At 37.2% G+C, this 26,657-nt stretch overlaps 2 protein-coding genes across 2 annotated transcripts in view; both read left to right on the top strand.

Annotated features, from left to right (window-relative positions):
* The window catches only part of Trpgamma (Transient receptor potential cation channel gamma), a 1,754,629-nt gene that overhangs the window by 732,074 nt on the left and 995,898 nt on the right, over window positions 1-26,657 (top strand). The gene's annotated exons all lie outside the window — the stretch shown is intronic.
* LOC145682286 (zinc finger MYM-type protein 1-like) lies at window positions 22,573-23,430 on the top strand. Its single transcript, XM_081753864.1, has one exon. The coding sequence runs from the start codon at window positions 22,573-22,575 to the stop codon at window positions 23,428-23,430; it is 858 nt and encodes a 285-aa protein (XP_081609990.1).

The raw sequence follows: 26,657 nt of genomic DNA, 5'->3' as shown, positions 1-26,657 counted from the left end.
TGGTCTCCCAGAACGTTGGCAGAAGATCGTCGATGCTAATGGGGACTACCTTTAATCTTGCAGGTAGTCTTAGCCAGAGGTAATACATCGATGTTCGAAGGTGGTGGGTGAAAAAGCGATATAACTTTCTTGGTAACCTTTATAGATAGGTTGTGTGTCCAAGGGCTTAAATTGAAATAGTTATACACAAAGGTATACAGTAATGTTTGGTCCGGTTCAGTAGTTCTTGATGAAACATAATAAAAACTACCTGGAACATAATTTATGGAGAAAAAGCAATAATAATAATAATAATAATAATAATAATAATAATAATAATAATAATAATAATAATAGGCTAAATACAGTGAAACCTCTACTAACGGACACCTCTATAAAGTGGACACCGCTCTTAACGGACATATTTTGGAATCCCCAAACACTGGAATAGGAAAAAGCATATTGGCAAACCTCTCTAAAACGGACACTCTCTAGTACGGACACGGACAGTCTTTTCTGTCTTTTATAGGTATTATTTACCTCCATATTACGGACACTTTCTCTAGAACACCCTATTTATCATTCTGACAACCTTTTCCTCCCTCAACTGTCTGCTCAGTAACCCAGACGAAGCGTCTCTGTTTAACAACACTCTTATGTCCTTTGCTTGCAACCCACTCTCACCCAAGCTGTTTTAGACACAAAAGTGATTGACAGTTGCCCGCCGTTAGGGATGACACGTTATGCTACTGTCCCGTTGGAGTCTCTAACCAACTAGAAGACAAGTTTAGTATTTTTTGCCCTCAGGTATGTATATTGTCTCAAAAAGGACACTTCAGGACTGCAATTACCCCACAAATTAAAGCGCCATACTAAAACGAAGGAAGTACTGATAAGTGTAAAGTGCAGAGAACTATAACATGTTATTTCCATGTTGTGCCTCGAATATAGAGTATTGGATGAAAGAGGATAATGCATGTAATATCCGTAAACACAAGATTCATGCAAAACTATTTTTTTCTAATTGTATATTACCTTGCTGACTAATTTACATAACAAAATACTGAAACCTCTTGAAGGCGGACACCTCTCTATAGCGGACAATTTTTGATTCCCCACGGCTGTCCGCTTTAGAGAGGTTTCACTGTACCAGTGTTTTTACTTTTCCGGAAGAAAACAAAAAATTTCCGATTTTTCAGGTCTCAAAAAACACTAACTTCAACACATTTTTTTTTGTTTGTTTTATACATTGTAGCTGGCCCCTCTTCAAAAACGAAGGGCCCCTGCTACTTAACCTGCTGGCTACACCCCTGATCTCTTCAAAAAAGTTACCTTACTTTTGCCCTCGAAAAATGTTAATCATACAGGTATTTTAAAAATAGCTTACACGGGAACCTGCGGCTGCTTTGTACGTCATGGCGGTCACTGGTGTCCTTATCAAAGAAAATGCCGTCGGACGAACACCATTACAAATAAATAACAATTAAATATATTTTAGTTCTTCCCAAGTAAGCTAAACAATGTCCTAGGTAGAGGAGAAAGTAAAATTGATAGCGGTGGCGGCTCGTAAGTGAAAGATATGATGGTTTGCACTTGCCACACTTAACATAGTGTATAAATTATAATACACTATATACCTATATATATTGGTAGAAGTACTCGGTTTAGCACGAGAAGAATAATGTTTATGTAAAATCTTTAAAAGTACAAAATGCATAAAAATATATACCTCTGAATAACGCCTTCGGCATTGCTTTTGTATTACAGTAGTGCAATCTGATATAAATTACATACATCAATATGAAAGTTAAGTTTTGAAATAAAATAGCAAAGATAATAACATGTATTTTTGTATATAATTTCCAATGTTTGTAGAAACTTGCAAACATAATTATTAACAGATACTAAGAAAGGTGTAAGTTTCATCAAGGTGAAGGCACCGAAGGGGGGGGGGGCAAGCGACACCAAAATATTTGTCGCCTAAGGTCTCGAAATGTCTACGTCCTTGGGCACACAAGTATTTAAATGTTTAAAGTTTGTTAGCAGTCCACACAAGGAAATTATACAGAAATAAGTAAGAAGTAAGCAAGAGTAGATGTACAGTCAGAAACAATATTAAGTATAGGTTGGACCTATTGTTTCTTATACCTCTACCTTTACTTATTATTGTTTCCGACTGTACACGAAAGATCACAATACGGTACTTACCGTAAATTGATGCATGAAGATGCTTCAGCTGTTATTTGATGTTGCTGATTCAGGAGTTTCTTCACTACTCCATGGTCCAAGAGAGTTTAAAAAAAAAAAAAAAACTCTTTTCATGTTAGTTTTACATACCTATCTTGACTCCCTTTGTCTCATTATTGTGAAACAACGCGCTATTTGAATCACTTGAAACGAAAAGAAGAGAATTTATACTCTCCAGCTTTCTGCACTCATTTTCCTTCAGGGAAGAGATTTTTATTGGACCATCCTCTTAGCATACAGAATTCCGATTTACTTTAATTTTCTGCATAGGTAGATACATTGGCGAAACTCCGGGGGGATGAGTCCCCTCCAATCTTGGAACTGAGGCAGACTGTCCCCCCAATAATTCGAATTGAAATGTGTTTTTGGGAAAATATGATTATTTGTGTCCGATTACCACAAAGGAAAGTGAGAAGAAATTTAAGTCCTCTCACGAGTAAGGGACCATATGGTTGTCGCGCAAATCAGATGCAGACATACGCCATCTGATTGAGCATGAAAAGATATGGAGAACACAGAAATTTAAGGTGCTAAGGGCCATAGGGAGCGGAGCGAGGAAAGAGGAAACATTGAATGTTGGCAAAATTGAAGAAAGTCAGGAATGACGGAAAAGGTTAATTTCTTGCAAATAGGAAAAGAAAGTCAACCAAAAGAACGAAACTAAACATAACAAGGGCATCAAGGACAAAGAAAGATCATTATTGGGGTTGCCATCCGGACCGCAGTGTTGCCAGCGCTGCATAACATTGATATGGAAGGTATAGCACAGTATAGCAATTCATACACAAGGAAAAATATAACACAAAAGACAATTGAAAAGACTCTGTACCCGTGCGTAAAATGGTTTAACGATGGTCGTGAGTGAATAATGTACATGAGGGAGGACAAATATAGACATGAAAGTGAAGGGGGTACACATGATAACACAGAAACGAAAGTGTTTGGGAGCATCGTTCCATTATGATGATGATCGGTGTTCTGCCCGAAGGCAGGTTTTGTGTTCTTCTTTCGTCCATTCAAAAACATGGTGAAGTTCATCACAGATACGTTAGTGTTCTCCAGTATTAATGTGTGGCAACGTGAGAACTTTCTCCTTCTTCAGTCATTTGTTCATTACCAGTTTTCCTCTAGGCGATTCCAAAAGATGATACGCTTTACGTTTTTCAAATGTGGTTACTCCAATGAACACCCTGGACAGTTTGAAACACCTTCCGCATATTGCTTTGAAAAAGGACTCACAGAGGAATGCTGCAGAGACGCGTGTGGCCAGCTTGCTTTCATCCGCTGTGCTCACTGCGAGAAATGTTGTGTGTTGACCACGCATTCATTCGTGATCTTCACGTCAACTGCAATTAAACTACAAATGGTGCGTACTGTTCTCTACTTTCCTCCATTTGTATTCACACGGGTGTAATATTCACTCACGACTACGTTAAACCTTTTTACGCACGTGTACAGAGTCTTTTCAATTGTCTTTTGTGTTACTAATATTTTTCCTTGTGTATGAATTGCTATACTGTGCTATACCTTCCATATCAATGTTATGCAGCGCTGGCAACACTGCGGTCCGGATGGCAACCCCAATAATGATCTTTCTTTGTCCTTGATGCCCTTGTTATGTTTAGTTTCGTTCTTTTGGTTGACTTTCTTTTCCTATTTGCAAGAAATTAACCTTTTCCGTCATTCCTGACTTTCTTCAATTTTGCCAACATTCAATGTTTCCTCTTTCCTCGCTCCGCTCCCTATGGCCCTTAGCACCTTAAATTTCTGTGTTCTCCATATCTTTTCATGCTCAATCAGATGGCGTATGTCTGCATCTGATTTGCGCGACAACCATATGGTCCCTTACTTGTCAGAATAGCCTCAAATCTGCCCCTGCAGGTCTCCCAATGTTGAAGACAATTAGCGATGCGCAAGAGACGAGTTGAGACAGGAATTTCCTGACAAAATTCGAGTAAAGACACGGCTCTTCCAATAGAAAAATATACGTTTTTCGAGTCGAGACATCACTTTGACAGAACATTTTCGAGACGAGACAGCCACAAATCTTGTCTCGTGCGCGTCCCTAAAGACAATTCTAGTTTTCTGATACTCCACAGCATTGTTTTTCAACTTCATAAACATTTTAAACATCTTAAAAAATTGCTAACGGTCTTATACGTCACTCCCCCCCCTTATGTTGAATACAGATTTGCGTCGCTGGGTAGATAACCGAATGTTTTCCCTGGTAGGTGGCAATTTATCATTGTTTCTCAAACTTATCTCACTTTTATAGCTCTGTTAGTAAAGTTGATCAAACGTTAAAAATTGTTGATCATACCTGATCAAACGATGATCAAACGATTGACATAAGAAAAAGTCGAATCGGAGGTGAAGGGGGGCTGGCCCCCATTTTGGAACCCTTATATCTCTGTTACTAAAGTTGATCAAACGTTGAAAATTGTTGATCAAACCTGATCAAACGATGATCAAACGATTGACATAAAAAAATTTCGAATCTGACGTGGAGGGGGGGCTAGCGTGTAGTTAGCCCCCCCTACTAAATATCGCTTATATTTCTGTTAGTAAAGCTGATCAAACGTTAAAAATTGTTGATCATACCTGATCAAACGATGATCAAACGATTGACATAAGAAAAAGTCGAATCGGAGGTGAAGGGGGGGCTGGCCCCCCATTTTGGAACCCTTATATCTCTGTTACTAAAGTTGATCAAACGTTGAAAATGGTTGATCAAACCTGATCAAACGATGATCAAACGATTGACATCAAAAAATTTCGAATCTGACGTGAAGGGGGGGCTAGCGTGTAGTTAGCCCCCCCTACTAAATATCGCTTATATTTCTGTTAGTAAAGCTGATCAAACGTTAAAAATTGTTGATCATACCTGATCAAACGATGATCAAACGATTGACATAAGAAAAAGTCGAATCGGAGGTGAAGGGGGGGCTGGCCCCCCATTTTGGAACCCTTATATCTCTGTTACTAAAGTTGATCAAACGTTGAAAATTGTTGATCAAACCTGATCAAACGATGATCAAACGATTGACATCAAAAAATTTCGAATCTGACGTGAAGGGGGGGCTAGCGTGTAGTTAGCCCCCCCTACTAAATATCGCTTATGTTTCTGTTAGTAAAGCTGATCAAACGTTAAAAATTGTTGATCATACCTGATCAAACGATGATCAAACGATTGACATAAAAATAATTTTAAATTTAGCATGAGGGGGGGCTAACTGCACGCAGGTCAAAATTAGACATGGAATTGTACAACTCAGCCTCTGAACTAAATAACACATCAAAATCTGTTTGCTATTAAGAATTAACAATAACAGGAACACTTGTTTTAATATTTGTCAGTGAGATTCAACAATGACAAGGACGGGTAAGGTCTAACAATGACAGGAACACTGTTAACAGTGTGTTTTGTCCTGAAGGCTCATATCTCAGAGAGCGTCACGGATTGCCGCTTACACTTGATTGTGCATTGGGCAATCATGTTGATATTGTTGAGGATGCCCTCTCTTTTACGCACACTTGTAACATTGTTCACGTTCTCTGATGTTTTTTATTTAGCCCTTTGCTCTTTTATCTATTATTGCTGGACTTTTATTCTAAACTTTTATTGCTTTTTCACTATTTATTATTTCATATTTTCTCTATTGTTATTATTATTAGTATTTATTGTTATTGTTCTATCTTTACTATTTATTGTTCTTGTTATATATTTGTTATTCTCTTATATGTATTATTTCCTCTCTCAGGTTTTTTTTTATTTTGCAGCTGTTTTTGCTCTCTTCGTTTTTCACTTATTTGCAGCAGTCAGTGCTCATACTTTGAGGGAAATTTCCCTAATCCAAGGAAAATTCTTAGATAACTTTATCAAAAAAGGGAAAAAGGGAGTTTTACAATATTAAATGGAAATCCAGGGAAATTCTCAATCTGACTGATTAACCAGTATAAATACGTAAATTTGTCTTTGTTCTTCAGAAATAAACCCATACGATAGCAATAGTTCGCATTCGCGCGCGCGTGTGTGTTTGTGTTTGTTTGTGTGTGTGTGTGTGTGTGTGTTGTTTGTAAGTTTTTGTGTGTGTCTGTGTTGAAAATAGTATAATTATACCCATTTTTGGCTGGGTGTAATTTTGTAAAGAAAAAAGTGAAGGAAAAAGTAGGAAAATAAAAGCAAAAAGTAAATGAATAAAAGAATCCTAATAAAACTCCAACTGACCTAAACAGTGTATATATGTTTTAATATAATGTATCAGAAGAATTCTATGTTACATAGCCGAAACTATAACACAAATATATACTCTTAAAATATATATATATATATACCGCTTTGGTTAGTTGGAGTTTCATTAGTAATCTTGAATTTTCCAAACCTGCAATAAAAATATTTACAAGAATAAAAGAAATGTCTAGTTCCTCTACTACAACTAATTAAATCTTATCATATAACTTCTGTCATAGGAATTGGATACTCAACAAACGTAGGAAAATTTGATTACAAATGGGAAAATTTTGGGTCAGTAGAGAGAAATGTTCTTAAAGGAACTTACGAACACTGGCAGCAGTCCGTGTTTGAGCAGTCGTGTTGATCGTGACGGGGACAAATAGCCTCGATTCTGACGTGCCAATTAATCCTCAACCAATCAACGGTGTGTTTTGTTACAAATAAATAATAATGCCTTCCAACAAAACTAAAATTTCTTAATTATTATTGCGAAAAAAGAACAAACATTTTAGGGCCTTAAAAGTTTGTTTTTTCTTTGGATTTTCTCAAAAAGTACACATGACAATTTACTCTCGTTATGTTATAAACGGTATTGTGTTCTTTTGATATGTATCTTATATTTGGTCAATATTTTTAATTAAAAAAACAGTTAATATTAATTTTAGGTTAAATCTCGATCTATATATATAAAAGAGAACGTACAAATCCTTTGTTCCCTCATCACGCTAATACGGCTGAACCAATTTCTTTCATTTTTGGGGGGTTATTAGGATTTGGACCCTAGATGGTTTTTATCATATCACTTTAATTTTCAATTACCAGTGTCTTGAGATAATTGACCATTCAAGTGTCCATAACGTACAAAGCCTTTGTTAGTTCATCATAGGTATAAAAATAAACGTATTTATATGCAACCCGCATGACCGTGTCACTCGGCGGGTTAACATAAATGACAGGCGATATAATGTTAACATTTACTGCAATCTACTATGGTTTTTTTTATCTAAGTAACAAAGTTTATTGCGTTCCGGGGTGACCGCAGCGAAGCGGGGCGGGTTAACATAAATGAGAGGCGATATAATGTTAACATTTACTGCAATCTACTATGGTTTTTATCATATCACTTGAAAGCGAAAAAGTAAAAATTATCTAAGTAACAAAGTTTATTGCGTTCCGGGGTGACCGCAGCGAAGCGGGGTGAACGCTGCTAGTTATATATACAATGTAGTCTCATAATAAAGAGTTTAATGAGAGTACATTTCAGTAGCAGTTTCATCTCAATAACTTCCATGGCTGTCGAATAGTATAGACCCTTAGGTTTATTATTTTCTCCGTTTTCTCGAAAACTATGCATAAGATTTTACAATTATGCGTATCATTTCGTTCAGATCAAAAGAACTATCTACTAGTATAGGTCTCAGCTTTTGACTTTATTTTTTACCCTGAACGCTAATAATATCGAACAATTGTCATGTTTTCTAGTAAAATGTAGAAATGACAAAGATAGTTCTTTTTATATTTGGCGTAAGATATATCAATGACAAGGAAACTTATTTTTATATTTCGCAAAAGATTTGACAATGACAAGGAAATTTGTTTTTATATTTGGCAAAAGATTTAACAATGACAAGGATACTTATTTTTATATTTGCCAAAGATTTAACAATGACAAGGAAACTATTTCTGTATTCGATATGAGATTTAACAATAACAAGTAAATATATTTTTATATTTGGTATTAAGATTTAACAATAACAAGGAAATTTATTTTTATATTTCAGCATAAGGTTTAACCCTTAACAGGAAACGTTATTTTTTTTTTCGCTTACAAGAAATGTGTGTCTGTGGGATACAGACATATATAAGGAAATATATTTTTCTAAAAAAAAAAGTACTTGTATTGAAGAATAACGAAACTTTGTATTTTGTACTTTGAGCAAAATATGATAAACAAGAATTGCATGCATTAATTCGGTTTTATTGGAATATAAATTCGGAAAATATTACAGAATCTAAATAAAAATAGTACATAAATTTAAAAAAAACTGAAAAATTTTAAGTTAGTGTAATTCTACACATTCTCTGTAAATGTGCTATTTGTTCAGATGTAGTTACCTTGTCCATATGTGCTATTTGCTCAAGAGGGCTTGGAAATGTTTGACGGACATAGTAGCTCTAAATAGAGGTTGTCCCAGTGTCTTGAAAATAGTGAATACATGTCTTCGTGTCCTGATTTGCAAATAGGACACAACGTTAGAAGAGCAATAAGGGCTTTAATTTTAAATAGGTCAATGCATCTGTAGAGTGAGTTTTGTCCTACTTCAAATTTGTTTCTACCTTCTTCCAACTTCATGTTGTAATCTCTTGAATCATATCATCACGACATAAGGTAGGCCATATGCTAAGATCTTCTCCCAGATTTCTTACGTAAGTCGTAAAACGAGGCATCATTCTGACTATGTTTTGATGAAGAACCCTTCGGTTTCTTGATCTCTTATTTGCATTCCAAACAAACCTGTTTTTACCTCTGTATCTAAGACCTTCATTATCACATGAAACTTGAGTAGGGCTGCTTACATTGATACTTCTGTTAGTACTTGAAATCACATCTTACACTGTATCAGAACTAGTATCGCCCTTACTGTCAGTAGGTAATTCTTCACTTTCAGGAAAAAATGAGAGGTCTAAATCAGAATCTTCTGAAGATACTAACATAAAATCCTCTTCTTTATTCTCTTCTTCTTTCAGCATTTTTGCAATTTTTGCCGTAAAATTAGGATCTGTTGTATTTACAGTTTCTTTCTTACATTTCTTTCCTGAACTATTTGGTCTATTCATGTTGGAAATATCTAAAATCTCACACAAACAATATAGTATGTTTAAGAAGCTTCTGTAGCTTCTATTTCATGGTTTAAAAAATCATCTACAGAAACTATTTGAAAGAAAAACTGTCTCTTCAGGAAATGTGTGCCCAATAAACACGCAAAAATATATACGATAACGGAAATGTGTGCCTCTCAGACGCCGTAGGTTTTATAAAATCATCGATAAATGTTCACTTAGACATCAACGCCAACAATGAACTACTGCGTCACACGTACAACTAAATAATGGGAAGGTACTGAGAAAAGCGACACATTTGGTGAATCAGTGTTGCCAGTGCAACACAAAGAAAAGCCATAGGTGTCTGACCGATACATATTTCCTGTTAAGGGTTAACAATGATAAGAAAATTGTATTTTTATATTCGATATAAGATTTAACAATGACAAGGAAACTTTATTTATATTTGACATTAACATTTAAAAGGGAAGGACAAGGAAACTTATTTTTATATTTCGGCGTAAAATTTAATAATGATAAGGAAATTTGATTTTCATATTTTATATAAGACTTAACAATGACAAGGAAACTTTGTTTTTATATTTGATATAAGATGTAACAATGAGAGAAAACTTATTTTTATATTTCAGCATAAGATTTAACAATGATAAGGAAATTTTATTTTTATAGTTGATATAGCTTTAACAATAAGGAAACTTATTTTTATATTTTGTAAAAGATTTAACAATGACAAGGTAACGTTATTTTTATATTTGATATTAAATTTAACAATGACAAGGAAATTTATTTTCATATTTGACATTAAGATTTAACAATGACAAGGAGACATTTTTATATTTAGCATAAGATTTAACAATGACAAGGAAACTTATTTGTATATTTCGGAATAAGATTAAACAATGACAAGGAAGTTTATTTTTATATATGACATCAATATTTAACAATGACAAGGAAACTTATTTGTATATTTCTGCATAAGATTTAACAGTGACAAGGAAGTTTATTTTTATATATAACATCAAGATTTAACAATGACAAGGAAACTTATTTTTATATTTTACATTAAGATTTAACAATGATAACTTATTTTTATATTTGATATAAGATTTAACAATGACAAGGAAACTTTATTTTTTATTAAGATTTAACAAAGACAATGAAACTTATTTTTATATTTCGGCAAAAGATTTAATAATGATAAGGAAATTTTATTTTTATATTTGATATAAGATTTAACAATGACAAGGAAACTTATTTTTATATTTCGCATAAGATTTAACAATGACAAGGAATCTTCTTTTTATATTTAACATAAGATTTAAAAATGACAAGGAAACTTATTTTTATATTTTTATATTTAGGTGATGATAGGAGAACAATAGAAAGAAATGCAGAGATCTTATTAAACGCTTGCAGGGACATGGGTTTAGAAGTAAATGCTGATAAAACTAAATACATGGAAGTGCGTCGGGACCGTAATACGGCAAATTATGGATGCGTTAAAATATTAAATAATACTTTTGATAAAGTGGATAGTTTCAAATATCTAGGATCAGTATTAACAGAGGAAAATCAGGGATACGGACAAAATCTCGCGGCCGAAACATCGCCGCCCAAAATCTCGCCGGCCAAAACCTCGCGGGACAAAATCTCGCCGGGCCAAAACCTCGCGTGGCCGAAACCTCGCCGCCCAAAACCTCGCGGGACAAAATCTCGCCGGGCCAAAACCTCGCGTGTCCAAAACCTCGCCGCCCAAAACCTCGCCGCCCAAAACCTCGCGGGACAAAATCTCGCCCGGCCAAAACCTCGCGACGCCAAAACCTCGCCGCCCAAAACATCGCGTGGCCAAAACCTCGCCGCGAATGAAACTTTTCTTTCAAATTTACCCAATGAGTTTCTTAATATGCAATTCCACATTACAAATAATAATAATAATAATAATAATAATAATAATAATAATAATAATAATAATAATAATAATAATAAGAAGAAGAAGAAGAAGAAGAAGAAGAAGAACAAGAAGAGATAAAACATCGTGTGCGTGGGCTTTCTCGGGTTATTCCCGTTTCCTCCCACTTTCTTTATTCGATCATTTCCTTCATCCTGGTCATCTACGTCTCCTTTAACCTACTGGACATAATCAAGGGACGTCGTAAAAACTCATATATTATTTCATACTTTCATAAATATTATTAGATTTTTGTTAACATTTTAAGTTTTTGGATGTTCTAAAGTTCACGAAACTAACACCGCTAGTTGTTATTGCTTTCCTTATGCAGACTTTCTTTCCCTATAACCAGTTTAAAAACATCCTGTCGCCCTACCTTCACATTGAAATCCTCTAATACAGAAATAGAATTTTCATATGTTATCGCTGGACTTGGTCAAATACCCGTGATACTTCTTCTGAAACAGCGTCTTTTATACCGTCATCCTTATCATCTGTTGGAACATTTACATTTTGGTCAGGCGAGATTTTGGGTATGGCGATATTTTGGGGCGCGAGGTTTTGGAAGACGTGATTTTGGCAAGGCGAGGTTTTGGCCCGCGAGGTTTTGGGTGGCGAGGTTTTGGCCAGGCGAGGTTTTCGCCCCGCGAGGTTTTGGCCCGCGACGTTTTGGGCGGCGAGGTTTTGGCCAGGCGGGGTTTTGGCCCGGCGAGATTTTGTCCCGCGAGGTTTTGGGCGGCGAGGTTTTGGCCAGGCGAGGTTTCGGTCCGGCGAGATTTTGGGCCGCGAGGTTTTGGGAGACGAGGTTTTGGCCAGGCGAGGTTTTGGTCCGCGAGGTTGTCGCCGCGAGGTTCTGGCCGCGAGGTTTTGTTCCCAAACCGGAAAATCATACTCACGGAGAAATTAAATGTCGACTAAAAGCAGGGAATTCGTGTTACTATTCGGTTCAAAATCTCTTGTCGTCGCGAATTCTGTCGAGGAATTTGAAGCTTAAAATATACAAAACGGTAATCATGCCTGTTGTTCTGTATGGTTGCGAAACATGGTCACTTACTCTGAGGGAAGAACATAGACTGAAAGTATTTGAGAACAAGATCCTGAGACGAATATTCGGACCCAAGAGGAACGGGAATGGGGAATGGCGGAAACTTCATAACGAGGAGCTACATAACTTATATGGTTTACCCAACATTGTTAGGGTCGTGAAGTCTAGGAGGCTTAGGTGGGCGGGTCATGTAGCTAGAATAGAAGAAAGTAGAAACGCTTTCAAAGTCTTGACTGGAAGACCAATCGGAAAACGACCATTAGGAAGACCTAGGCGCAGATGGGAGGACAATATTAAGATGGATCTCGCAGAGATTGGAATACAAAGTAGAAATTGGATGCAGTTAGCTAAGGATAGAAGTCAGTGGAGAGCTTTTGTGAACGCGGCATTGAACCTCCGGGTTCCATAGGCCATAGAGTTAGTTTTTTTTTAAGTTATATTTAGTACAAGATTTAACAAAGACATGGAAACTCATTTTAATGTTTGCCAGTAAGTGTAGAGTTTCCATATTTCTGCTATTCAAAACCGGGACTCTTTGTTGGAAGGCAAATCTTCCAAACCAGGATCTTTGATGGGAGATTTACTTTCACTTTATTCACCGGTAAGAATATTTAAACAGCTCTAGAGCCGTCAGTTTTATTTCATTCCTGTAGAAAGTATAATGGCTAGGAAAATTAGTGACACTTTAGATCTAAATATTAAATAATTATTAATCATACGCCGTTACGTGACGAGCCCTACCAGAGATGTAATGAAGGGTTTACCGACTTGCTTTATGAAATTCGTTGTTCAAAAACTGCATGATCGTGAATCATGAACACTTGGTTTGAGCTTATACTGGCTTCTCATTAATTTCTTAAACCACCTTTGCTAGATCACATAATTTTTGAAGTCACTCGCTTTAGAGAATTTTGTATTTCCTCGGCTCAGTGTTTAACAGTGAATATATTGATAAGTACAGTTGCTGGGGCTGGTGGCCAGCTCACTTGATTCTTAGTCGAGCCCATAACAAAAAGCCCAAGGAATTAATACATAGATATTTAGTTCGAAAGCACGTGAGAATGATACACAGAATTTTAGTTCGAAAGGCCGTGGAGTCATACATAGAATTCTTGTTCGAAAGCCCGTGGGAATAATATACAAACATTTTCTTGTAAAGTCCGCGGAAATAATACATTAGTTTTGTTCAATAATCTGTGGAAATGATACACAGAAGCTTTGTTTGTAAGCCTGTGGAAATGATACACAGCTTTTGTTTTGTTCGAAACCCCTTGCGAACAATACACAGAATTTTGTTCGAAAGCCCATGCAATGATATACATTTTTTTTTTTGTTCGAAAGCTCTTTAGTAAGAAGGTTTTGGTATAACAAGAAGATGGATATCGGGGTTTTACGTAGACTAATAACAACTAACAATTTTGATGAGATGGGACCAGGACATGATATAAAACAGTTTGTTGTTTCTGTTTGAGGTTTGCACGGGCTTAGGCCAAGCCCACAGCCTTAGGCCCGGCCCGGCCTGCGGGCTGGACTCGGACTTACAAAACATATATCATTGTGGGCTCGAGTCGGCCACGGGTTGTAAAGTTATAAATATACTATTTCTCTGGTCTTTTCGGGCCTAACTTTGTAAATAGGCCTATATTGTACAATGATATTTATCGTAACGGTTTTTGTGGAGAACTTTTAAAGCACAACTGCAAACTGAAACCATTAATTGCTGTAAATAAAAAATACAATGTTGCGTTAATTATTAAGTTTTTGTAATTTGGGCTTATTTCGGGTTCATTTGATTATCACAGGGGCTCGGGCCTAAAGGCTAAAACATATTTCGGACTCGAGTCTGGCTTCACATTAGAAATTCACGGTCGGGCTCGGGCTAAAATTTCCGGCCCGTGCAGACCTCTAGTTTCTGTGGCGATGAACTTCAAGAAATTGTTTGTTTCTTCTGTTTTTATTGTCGACCGAAACATATCTCATCCCATGTTTATTACAATTTTTTTAACTTCCCTTACACGCTGGGCTACTTTATGTTTAAGGCTACACTGTTCTCCCAACTTTTTTTTCCCCATCACTCTATCTTAACTAATCAAAAACGAGGTTGATGATCAACTTAGTTGTTGGTAAGTTTACTGAACTAATCAACCAATGAATGACTTCATTCATAACAAACACGCCTTAATGAAGGACCATTCATAGCCATATTAATTGAAGCCAAACTTTATCAGCTTCTTCTCACGATGAGTTAAGTCAAAGTTATTCTATATGACTGAGGCAGGTAAACAATGCCTTTCAAATCATTGCAAATTGGAATCAAGAGGCTAAAAATAGATGAATCATAATGCACCTCTCAAGATACAAAATAGTTCCTTGTAGTTTTTTACTATTAAAATTGCTTGCAATCACACAGTTTGATTCTTTTAAAAATAAAAAATTATATTTACTCTTTGGTGGAGAAAACAACATTTAAAAAGTTTCCCAGAATGCCATTCATGTGTGAACACTATCAGAAGCAAACTTTGTGGTCAAATACAATATTGTGGCTACGTGTAAATCAATGATTTGTAGCACAGATCTCAAAAGTGAATTCGCTAATCGTACGTACAGTATTGTTACGGGATATGAAGTAAGGACAAGCTAGGACATCTTTATTTCATGTGGAAATTCAACCAGTCTTCAATAGAAGCCAACCAGCCTTCAAGAGTTCAATGCCTGATGTTATGAACACCAATATTCTGTTGTACGTCGTTATCTGACTTTACATTGAAAGATTAATTAACTATTGCTTTTCTGTTATTGGGGAAGTCTTTGTACTTGAAATTTGTAATAAACAGTGGTAGCGACCTTCAGAACCTTCACCCTTTAACAGTCTCACACGCGACACTTTTAATTTGCTTTGTTAGATCAATTGCTTCTCTCAATTGGTTCGACCTCATTGGCCCCTCATAGTCAGGCTGCTACAAGACACTGTCCGTTTCGTTCGTTTACCCACGACACGATGTTACAACAAGTAATGATTGTAGAAGTAAGTATTTTGACTCAGGTGAGTCTCCTTTTGATTCGTTTACCTGTCAACGTTAGCAATCTCAGGAGCAGGTTTGAGAACTTTGTGTTTAGTCGACGACATGAGAAAAATGCACTTGGTCAATGTCAGTTTTGGGTAATCGACCACGCTCAGGAAACTCTGTGGTGTCACCATCGTCTCATGCTGACGTCAGAGGGACAGTAAGGTCAAAAGCAATTGAGAGTGCACGATTTTGGTCTTTGGATCTCAAGCACGACGCGAGACAGATTGGAGTCTCCCTGCCTTTGGGGTCGGCATTCAATGCCATGGTTGATTGTCGGACAAGTATTCAACATGGACTTCATCAGGACAACCCAACCTGCAAGTCACTGGAACTTCGAGGACTGCGCCTAAAGATCACTTACGAGTAAAAGGAGAAGAATGGAACGACTTCGAATTAGGGTGAGACTGTTCAAAATTAGTTGCTATTCCTTTGCTCTACCATCAATTCCTTAACGCCCTTATTGCTACCAATTCTCAATGAAAAATGCATGGGTTATTTTCTAATTATTTTAACACTAAATTCATATTCGTTACCCTGTCTAATTTTGCTCATGGTTCTAGTCGCCTAAGACTAGTGGTGGAGTCGCCCCCATTTAGCATGTGCTTTACTGTTATAAATTTGGTATTGTTATCCCGCAACTCTTGGGTGCCTCTCGTTTCTATCTCGACAGTCAAGTGGTGTCGGAACAGTATATTCTATGCTTTGTTGGAAATGAGAAATGAATGCAACGTTCAATTTATACAAGTAAATGTGCATGCAATTTATTGTGTACATATAGTAACCCAGTAACATTACAAAAAATATTTATTGAAATGTGTTTAGTTGTACTTACACTGTTTGTGGGAAAATGAACAGTTGTTGATTTAATTTTAAATAGATCCTTTATTAATCATTTCTGTTCCAAGGAAACGTATAATTGTTTAAATATTGGAAAAAATATTTCAAAACGATTGCATACATTCTTTTTGGATCAAGCTTCCATACTACAGAGCGTTCAAAAAGTCTCTATACACTTGAATCGTGTGCAAGCATGTTTGGAGGCTCATGGGGGACATTTCCAACATTTGCTGTGAAAATGTGTGTTAAAATGTATGTGTATATGCTACGCCCTGTACATAGTACTTTTATGCCATAAAATATAATAAATTTTGAGTAAAATAATTTTTTCGTTGCTTTGAATGTGACAATTCAAGTGTATAGAGACTTTTTGAACGCTCTGTAGCTTACAATAATAAAACTATGGTAAGTAATGTAAATGTAAAATTTTTAGTTTTACGTGTCACGCTATGATCCTTTAGGCTAAAGGAGAGGGGTCAATCATAAAAATAGAAATGAAACCTTTCAGTTCGGCGATTATGCCCTTTCTGCTAAGGGGAGACGGATGAGTAGAGTAAGTAAATGATTATGAAAAAAATGGTGGAATGAGAATGTGGGAGGATACGGAGTACTCCGAGAAAGGTCATGGACATGATGCTGTCCACCACAAAAGACTTGGCCGGGGATCGAACCAGAGAACCAATGCACTAGAGGTAAGCACTCTATAGTGCATGTTAATTGAATAGGTGGCGTAATGAAAATGCGGAAGCAAACGGGAAAATCCCGAAAAAACACGGAAAAGTTGTTCACTACAAACTCACACCACAGCAAATCGAACCAGAGATCCTTCACACCAGAGGATAGAGCTCCATCACTCAGCCACTATGGCCTCCGATGAGTAATTTACTCACTCAGAATAAAGAACCTCAGTAAACATCGTGTCGATGTGTAATATGGATGACTGGAATTATAATATAGAGCATGCATATTTCAGTTGAATAATCTTTGTTCTATCTTGTTGCCTAGCGTGTCAAATACGAGGGCTATCCAGAAAGTAGATTACGTTTTCGTCTGTGTCCGCTAGGGGCGCGGCTAGCGCGGCCATCTTGGGGTCAGAGCGTTGCGCAGCTCAGTCGGCATCTAGCCGTGCTAGTGAGAGGTTCGTGCTGTGCTCCGTTAAGATACTGTGACGGTTTGAAATGTCTGCGTTAATTGAAAATCCCGCGAGCTGCGAGGTGCGTGCAGTAATAAGGTTTCTGACAGCAAAAAACTGTAAACCGATAGAAATCTATCGGCAGCTGTGTGAAGTGTATGGGGACAACATTATCACTGAAGGTGGAGTGCGACAGTGGGTCATAAGATTTAAAAATGGCCGAACCAATGTTCACGACGAAGATCGAAGTGGGAGACCCAGCAAAGTGACTGCCGAACTTGTCGAAAAAGTCGATGTTAAAGTCCGTGAAAATCGAAAGTTCACAATAACGGAACTTTCTTTGAGTTTTCCACAAATTTCGCGAAGTTTGTTGCACGAAATCATCAGCGAAAAGCTTGGTTACCACAAGTTTTGTGCAAGATGGATTCCAAAAATCTTGACAGAGGACCACAAAAATCAGCGAATGGCTGCAGCGTTGCACTTTTTGGACGCCTACAATAAGGATGGTGACTCTTTACTCGATCGCTTCGTTACTGGTGACGAAACATGGGTGAAACACGTGAACTGTGAAACGAAATTGCAATCAATGCAGTGGGGGCACACAGGTTCTCCCCAAAAACCCAAGAAATGCATGCAAACAATGTCGGCAAGGAAGATGATGGCGACTGTTTTTTGGGACAGAAAAGGTGTGATTTTGGTGGACTTCCTGGAAAGAGGCACTACAATAAACGCTCAAAGGTATTGCCAAACTCTGCAAAACCTCAGAAGAGCAATTCAAAACAAGCGCAGAGGAATGTTGAGCTCTAAGATCTTGTTGATTCACGACAACGCCCGGCCCCACACGGCAAATGTCACGCGTGAAGTTCTTGAATCTTTTCAGTGGGAGTTGTTTCCTCATCCGCCGTACAGTCCCGACCTGGCACCGAGCGACTTCCACCTATTCCCAGCAATGAAGAAGTGGCTGGCTATGCAGCGTTTTGATGACGACGAACAGCTGCAAGAAGAGGTAACGAAGTGGTTGAAGTCGCAGGCGGCCGAATTTTTCGACGAAGGAATTTCCAAGCTCGTACATCGCTACGATAAATGCCTTAATTTGAATGGTGACTATGTCGAAAAGTAGTATTTGTGTGTGGCTTTCATCTGTATATAATAAAATTTGTTTCCTATACTTTGTTGATTTTTTATTCCAAAACGTAATCTACTTTCTGGATAGCCCTCGTATTACGAAATACTAATCAACAGCAATACAACGTGTGGCTAAGAGAGTACTTTACCACCTCGAATGCGAAAGACTTGGCTTCTATTCCAGAGTTCAAATTGTACGCTAATTTGTAGTTCTACATCCTTGGTGACTAGGTTTCACAAAATGTTGACAACTTTGTTTTGGAACTAAAAGAGATTATTCTTGTGGAATTCTTGGAACCAAGACGAACATTATGTGCACATTATGTGAGTTTCCTGTAGCAGATTGTCACATACGAAGACAAATAGGTATTCTTCCGAAATTTAAACGTGCACAAACAATAACTGAGCAAGGACCAACTTCCACACCCAGTCATCAAACAAGACTCGTGTCGATATATCAACACATGTTCTCTGTGTGGTAGAACTACGAAGGAGGTAATTCACTTCGAATTCATTTCTAAGAATCGTACCATCAATGCCACCTCTTATTCCGAACAGTTGGAGCGGATGTATGCTCCTGTACGTCAAAAACATCTTGCATCGGCAAATCGAAATCACACTCTGTTGCAACAGGATAACGTAAAACCACATTCGGCTCAAGAAACACAACAAAACATTTAGGAACTTTTTGGATTTTGAAAAAAAAAAAAACAGGAAAACCAGCATCTCGTGTCCGCAAGTCGTACCATCTTTGTGAAGAAAAAAAGACATAGGTAATAAATTAACTTTACATATTATATAATATTCGTGCAATATCAGTATGTGATGGAAATTACGGAAGTTTGATCGATAAGCATTCTGTCTTATTTTTGCACATTATTCTGTATTTATCCCTTCGAAAGTTTTCTCATCTGGAGGAAGACTTGACTTGAAACGTGAAGCGACCTACGATGCATTTGGTCATTTAGGATTCGCGTTTTGATTTAGACTCTTGTTTTACAATTTAGGAATGTAAATACAATATTTTCAAGAGCTATATTTTCATCTTAAATTGTTTGAAATTAGTTGAAGGCTTTAGGTGCAAGGTGATAATGGAAAAATATAAATGTACAGTAGACTCCCGAGTATCCGACCTAATGTACTGGAAGAGCAGGCCGGATAACAAAAATGCCGGATAGGTCGGAGTTCTATGAACGTATTTCTTTGTGAACATTAAGCACACCCCAAGAACAATTTACGAATACAGTACTGTACGTACTGTAGTAATAATTAGAAACAGCGGCAAGCGTACTGTATTGAGGTTCGTTACAAACTGATGAAACAATGAACAAGGAGCAGAACGCTGCTCTTTTCCTGTCACAACTTGCATTTTGCACACGACACGTAGCAGACTCCCACTTCCAATGCTTTTGCAATGTTGCCAATGCAACGCCTTGCCTTCCTCATTTAATTACGATAAAAGAAACCTAGGCCAGATAGTATGAAGACCGGATAGTCGCGAGCCGGATACTCGGGAGTCTACTGTATAACTAGTGAACCGACGTTAACAAGAAGTAGGAAAGAGAATGAAAGATGGCAAGATGTCGTACGTTCGCCTACATTAATAAGCAGGGTAACATACCAGTCTCTGTGGTTGTAGGATTTTCTCCTGTTTAAAGTTTGAAACAGTGATAATTCAGTTCCCCTGAAGAAAGCTTTCTATGATGAAATACCATTTCTTTAACTAGAATGTGTATCTTAATATTTTTATTACTTTTATAACTTCGAAGGTCTATTCAAAACAAAAAGCGGAATGTACATTTCCTAGCACTCCATATACGAACTATAAAGTTGAGTATTCTAAAAAGACGTTTGCAGATTTTTCAGTTCTGGTTTTAATAAGCGGACAAAGGGGGAGATGAACCTATTCTTGGGAGGTTGAATCTACTGCCATATATCAAAACAACAAATTCTCAATATATCATACTGTTTGTGCTCTTTTAAAATCTAACATTGAATATTTACAGACAAATGCTTCAGTTTGATGCCATCTAAATTTAGTAATGTAAATAAATGTGTTTTCCAGAGGTGGAACTTGCTTCTATAGTAAAATTGAACTTGGACAACTTTATTTACAAATTTACACATGTAGTTGCCGGGTTAACTGCGGCAAATGGTGGCCCCGAAATACAAATTTTACGGAGAAATGAACAGCATTAGACTAAATGTGTTAATAAGAGTAACAAACCTTAGAAAGATCATCACTATAGGGCAGTGGCGTATTTACGATTTTGTTTCGGGAGGGGATTTGCTAACTTTCGGGGGGGGGGGGCTTTACCTGAAATGTGAAAATTCTGCAAGATATTCCATTTACTTTACTATACTAAGCAGCGGCGGTTTCTCTTAATGTTTGCATGTTTGTACAAACCTCCTTCCAATATTTTCAATTTTTATTTGTGCTAAATCACTTTTCGTTTTATTGTCAACATAATCTTTCCTTAAAGAAGTGCGTTTCAAATGGGGTTGGCTAATAGCTTTCTGCTTGCGAGTTTGACAAGCTCCCCAGCTTGGCTACTGCGGGGGTTGCGAGGTGCAAGGATTCTTATAGTGCCTCATAAGGATCTACTATGTTTGCAGATCGTTTGCAAGCAATTCTACCAACAAACACAACTTTTCCAAAACGAAACGCTTTGGAACGGGAAATTCTCCACCATCCCTCCCCCTGCAATATTGGTTGACACGGTTCTCGCCTGAAGGGGAATAGTCCGCTCCTACAAGTCGCATAGAGGAAAAAAAGAAAAAACTTGTGCCTTGCCTAAATGCGAGATTGCCAAGTGCTCATAACTATTGGTTCTGTCAACCAAGTAAGATAAAGGCAGCTATGAAGACAGTAAAGGCGACCCCGTGAAGAGTGAAGACAGATTGAGGGTGTCAATATTTAATACACTTGTATCTGAATGAGTAGAAATTTGGCAGCATAGACAGAATATTTTCCTTTTTGGAGAGCAAAAAAAAGAGCGTTAATTGGAGGAGGGAATAAGATTTGAAAGCGGACTGCAAGCCCTCAACTAACCAATGTCCTCGCAGAAACAATGTAGAACATACGGAACGAAACCCTTGTCCTTCTTTACTTCCCCCTTCCGCCTACTAGCACCCACGCCTTTGGCTGCTTAAATAAGGGCTAACACCCCTCTTACCACCCGTCTTTGAGGGGGAGTATTTCGATAATTTCTTTTAACGCAAAATAAATCACACTGGAAAAATCTTTTATTTAGAGTCGGACGGGAGTATGTTCACGAAGCTGCTAGTGAGATCGAATTGTCGAATCTGTTCGTAGTGTTGTGTGTTTGTATGTGTGTGTGCGTGCGTGTACCGGTCTTTGTTGTTCATTGGAACATGATTGCTGTGATTGCATAATTATGTCTGTCCCTTATATACGTGAAGTGACAATGAATTCTGTAACGTCCCTGTTAAATGAGCCGTTTTCAAAAAGAAGTTTAGAAGCAAAGCTACTTGTGAAAAACATCGGAAGGCCAATTCCGACTCTCAATATAACACAAGTAATAAGAAGTGCGAAACGAACATTTACAAGGAAGTTTAATCCAAATTTGTACGAACAGCATAAGTGGTTATGTGAGTGCAGTGGCGTATTTAGGGGGGTGGCTTCCGGGCTTAAGCCCCCCCCGAAATCTTACTTAGTATAGTAAAGTAAATGAAATATCTTGCAGAATTTTCACATTTCCAGGCAACCCCCCCCCGAAAGTTAGCAAAGCCCCTCCCGAAACAAAATCGTAAATACGCCACTGTGTGAGTGTGAAATTAAAAATGCTTTGTTTTGTTTTCCCTGTTTGTTGTTCGGGGCAGGGGAAGATGCGTGGAGTAAAAAAGGTGTTGTGGATATCCAGCATCTGCACGACAAAATAAAAAGAAAACATGAAAATTCGTCAGCCCATATAAAACACGTTCTTAATCTAACTGTGTTGGGAAATGTGAATATTGCTGCTCAACTGAATGCTGGTTATAGGCTGTCCATTCAGAACTACAATCAAAAAGTGACGCAAAACAGGTACGTGCTCAATATAATTATCAATTGCATTCTGTTTTGTGGCGCCTTCGAACTGGCTTTAAGAGGACATGATGAAACACTCTTCTTCAAATCCAGGCGTATTTCGTGGATTAATTAATTTTAGTGCTGAACTTGACAGCGCTCTCAAAAGTCATTTAGAAAGCGCAACAGTTTTTAAGGGTACCTCAAAAATTATACAAAATGAGCTTCTCCACTGCATGCTTGAAGTATGCCATGAAGAAATCGCTCAAGAAATAAGAGAGGCGGAATTTTTATCTGTCATAGCAGATGAAACAAGTGACGTAGCTAACGTATTTCAAATGGTGATTGTCCATAGGTACATTGTCAATGGCAAACCAGTGGAACGATTTTGGAACTTCGTCACTCCCTCTAAACACGACGCTCGAACTTTGGCTTCTTGTATTATTGAAGAAGTTGGTCTCCACGTGGTAAATAATAAAGAGAAGTTGATATCACAAACATACGACGGTGCTGCAGTAATGAGTGGTTCTTCTGGTGGTGTACAGGCTATTGTGAAAAAAGATTATCCAAGTGCTGCTTACGTTCACTATCATGCTCATCAACTCAATTTGATTATGTTAAATGCAGCGTCGACTAATAGAAACGTCAAGATTTTCTTTGCAAATCTACAGGGTATTTGTACTTTCTTTTCAAATTCTCCACAGCGAACATCTATATTGGACGACATAGTAAGAAAGCGGTTGCCACGATCTGTTCCAACGAGATGGAATTTTAATTTGCGGAGTGTGAACACTGTTTATGAATATAGAGAAGAGCTGATTAGGTGCTTCGAAACAATCGAAAATACAGACTTGAATAATAGTACCATCGACCAAGCATCCCGTCATATTGAAACTTTACAAAGGGAAAGTTTCAACTTTTGGCTGTCATTTTTCATTCCATAATGCCTCACGTCGACATCTTATACAATCAATTGCAGAAACGAGACATTGATGCTGTTTACGTCAGAGAGATTCTTCAGTCTTTTGAGCGAAAGATATTGGAAGTCCGAGAGAGTATTGGTGACGTTGAAAGTGAACCATCTGAGAAAAGGAGAAAATACATTTCCGCGTGAAAAACTTCTAAAAATTATCGTTACAATTCCGATGACAACATCAGAAGCAGAACGTTGCTTTAGCACATTGAAACGTGTGAAAACATTTCTGAGAAATTCGATGTCTCAGGAACGGTTATCTGCTCTTGCAATGCTATCAATTGAAAGAGACTTTATTATGGGAATCAAGGACTTCAATAACAAAGTTATTGAAAAGTTTGCCAGAAGCAAAGAAAGAAGAATGGATTTTCTCTACAAGTAGGGTAAATATTTGTATTTTCTTTACACTAAATTTTCTATTTATTAATTGAGAAATACTTAGTACTTTTCTCATTACTAAATCTTTGGGTCATGAATCGCCACTAGTACCTATAGCCTGTGCTCTATTACTATTATTTTTAATAATATTAATAACAATGAAAAATACGAGGTCATGAGTGGTCCAAAAGTACTCATACAGTACCGTACTGATCAGCTCATTGCATTTAATATCATTTCTTATTGTTATCCATCAGATAGACTTAGTTTCTTTATTATTTGTTCTTAATGTACTTTACTTATATCTTAAGCTCAGAAGAGCCGGAGCAAATAAACCCATAAACTAGAATGTTATACTTTATCAATGTAGGGGTATATACCTACTTTTGGGCCACCCTGTATTGTGCACCACCTAAAATTCAAAGCACGAGCCGCCACTGATACTAAGTAAGATTTCGGGGGGGGCTTAAGCCCGGAAGCCACCCCCTAAATACGCCACTGCTATAGGGGATTAATAAGGGAGAAAACGTAAGTTAAATTGTGAACTTATGTGTTCGGGGATTGATGAGATATGAGGTAAGGTGGCAGTAGAGTATAATCTGACAGTGTTTCAAACTCATTGTGTTATTAACTAACTTAGGACATGTATGCTGATGTATTATCATGGGGGTCAAGGTAGAACAAAACAAGCCCTGCGGGGCTTCTAACCCCGTTCGCTCGCTGACGCTCGCTCAGTTACATATGTTTCGTAATGTAAGTAAATCACTTTTTTTAATCAATATAGTTATGTGCACAAAGTAGACTAAATACGTTACGTTACGTTAAGCTCGGGGAGTGCAACTTCAATGTAAATTTAACCTCACCCTTTGGGAAGACATGATATTTAATCGACCGTATTGTTTTAGTAATTAATGAGTAGTGTATAGTTTGCAACACTTAACAGTTCCAAGGTACCAATTTTGCGCACTAATACTATATTGATATATATGAACGGGTGAGATTAAGAAGGGAAAGATTCCACATAACCAAACTTTAGGGAAACTGAAAAAAACTTCATAGTAACCAAACAAATAGTCACAGGAAGAAACGTACTATTGGAAAGTTGCTCCTTATAACCTTAAGTAACATATACGCAAAAGTGTTTTACCATTACATTCTTATTACGGTTATTATATGAGTTTAAAAACGGTGGAATCTTTCCCTTTTTAATCTCAACAGACTTAGATGTCGAAAAAAGTAAAGAAAAACGTATTTATGAGCTTAAAACTGTTCCTTACTTATTGTTAAACCAACAAATACAATGAAAATTAAACATTATTCACACATGTTATAAAAATAAAATACATGAGATATTGATTTGTGCCTTTGTGCACTGTTTCTATTACTACTCACTGTCCTTACTCTCATGGTCATCAGTAGGCCACTCTAAAAGTTTATTGTAAAACACTCTGGCTTGTTCCGGCACACAGTGAACCACTTTGGCAACATCTTCGAGTTTCTTCCTTTTTATGGGAACGATTCCATTATATGTTTTTCAACAGAAGGGTCTGCTTCACCACCTTTGTACAGTTTATAAACTTCACTTTGTAGCCCGTCTTTAAAAGTGTGAGCTGCATTTAACATATCCCCTTTTTGCTGCTGTGAATGTTAATTGTTTGTAGGTATTGATTTTAAAAGGCTGTTTGGTTCGAACACTAGCACAAGTTTTTTTGAAAAATGTCGATCACCATCCTTTGAAGTTCAGAATTTGATCGTTTCACCTCAAACAAAGGCTACTTGCTTTTTGTAAAGCTAATCATATCGTTGTATTGCTCAGAGGAGTAAATCTTGTAGTGGCGTTTCATAGCTCTCTTAATAACACCAAAGTGTCGGTCGCATGGGGAGAAAACTGTGTCCTCTATTGGGGAAAAATACATGTACTTCATTAAATCGCCTAATAATAGTAAGAAACAGGAAAATGCGATTGCGATTTGCGGTTTTGCCAGGGACATGAGTCACTAAACACGTATAGAGTTTTCACTTGAGGGTCAACACTGTTGATTATTTAGTCATACAATAAAGAACACACCTCGTTTGCTCCTTTCTTTGCAACTCCTTCATGATAGGTGTACATAGTAGCTTTTCCATTTCCTAAACTATGAACACAAAACACGTAATGCCATAACTTCCTAAAAATAGAACATTTCCTGAACAGGTATGCACTGCAAAGGAAGATTTTGCATAAAATCAAAGCAGATTCCATGTACGTCATTTCTATTAGAGCATAATTCAGTTACTTCTTGCATTTTCTTGTAAAACTTACTTGCTCTCCTTTTTATGAACCATCAATTCAGCTACAGCGACCCGTTTAGTGTTGTCATTCACTGTCGATGATGATATTTTTGTATTTAGGTCTTTACATGTTGAACACACGTCAACTTGCGGCCTACCGAATCGGTACCCATAATTTTCCTTGTAATAAGTTAAAAAGTACTCATATTTTATTATGTCTTTTAGTTCTGGATGCTTTTCCAGAAGCATTTTATGCATCTTTGTGCATGCCAGCCCAGTCTCTAAATATGTAACAGGATTTGAAGAATAGTGGGAAGTTCTGGGGGGGGGGGATAAGGCTCGATGTGTTCCTTTAGCACTAATAAAAAAAATTGGAAATTTCTTATGGTTACCGTGTTTTTCTCTCATAGCAAAACAATAGGAATTTCACATACCTAGGCGCTCCAGTATGTTCTTGTTTAGCTCCATGGCTGAGAATAAGAAGGGAAAGATTCCTGGAATGTTTCTTTTCTTAACCTCAGTCAATTTTTTCACGTGCTCCTACGTCAT

This window comes from Thermobia domestica, chromosome 3 (genome assembly GCF_964235325.1).
Source record: "Thermobia domestica chromosome 3, izTheDome1.hap1.1, whole genome shotgun sequence".
Lineage (NCBI taxonomy): Eukaryota > Metazoa > Arthropoda > Insecta > Zygentoma > Lepismatidae > Thermobia > Thermobia domestica.
The sequence above is the reverse complement of the archived record's forward strand: the minus strand, read 5'-3'. Positions and strand labels throughout refer to the sequence as shown.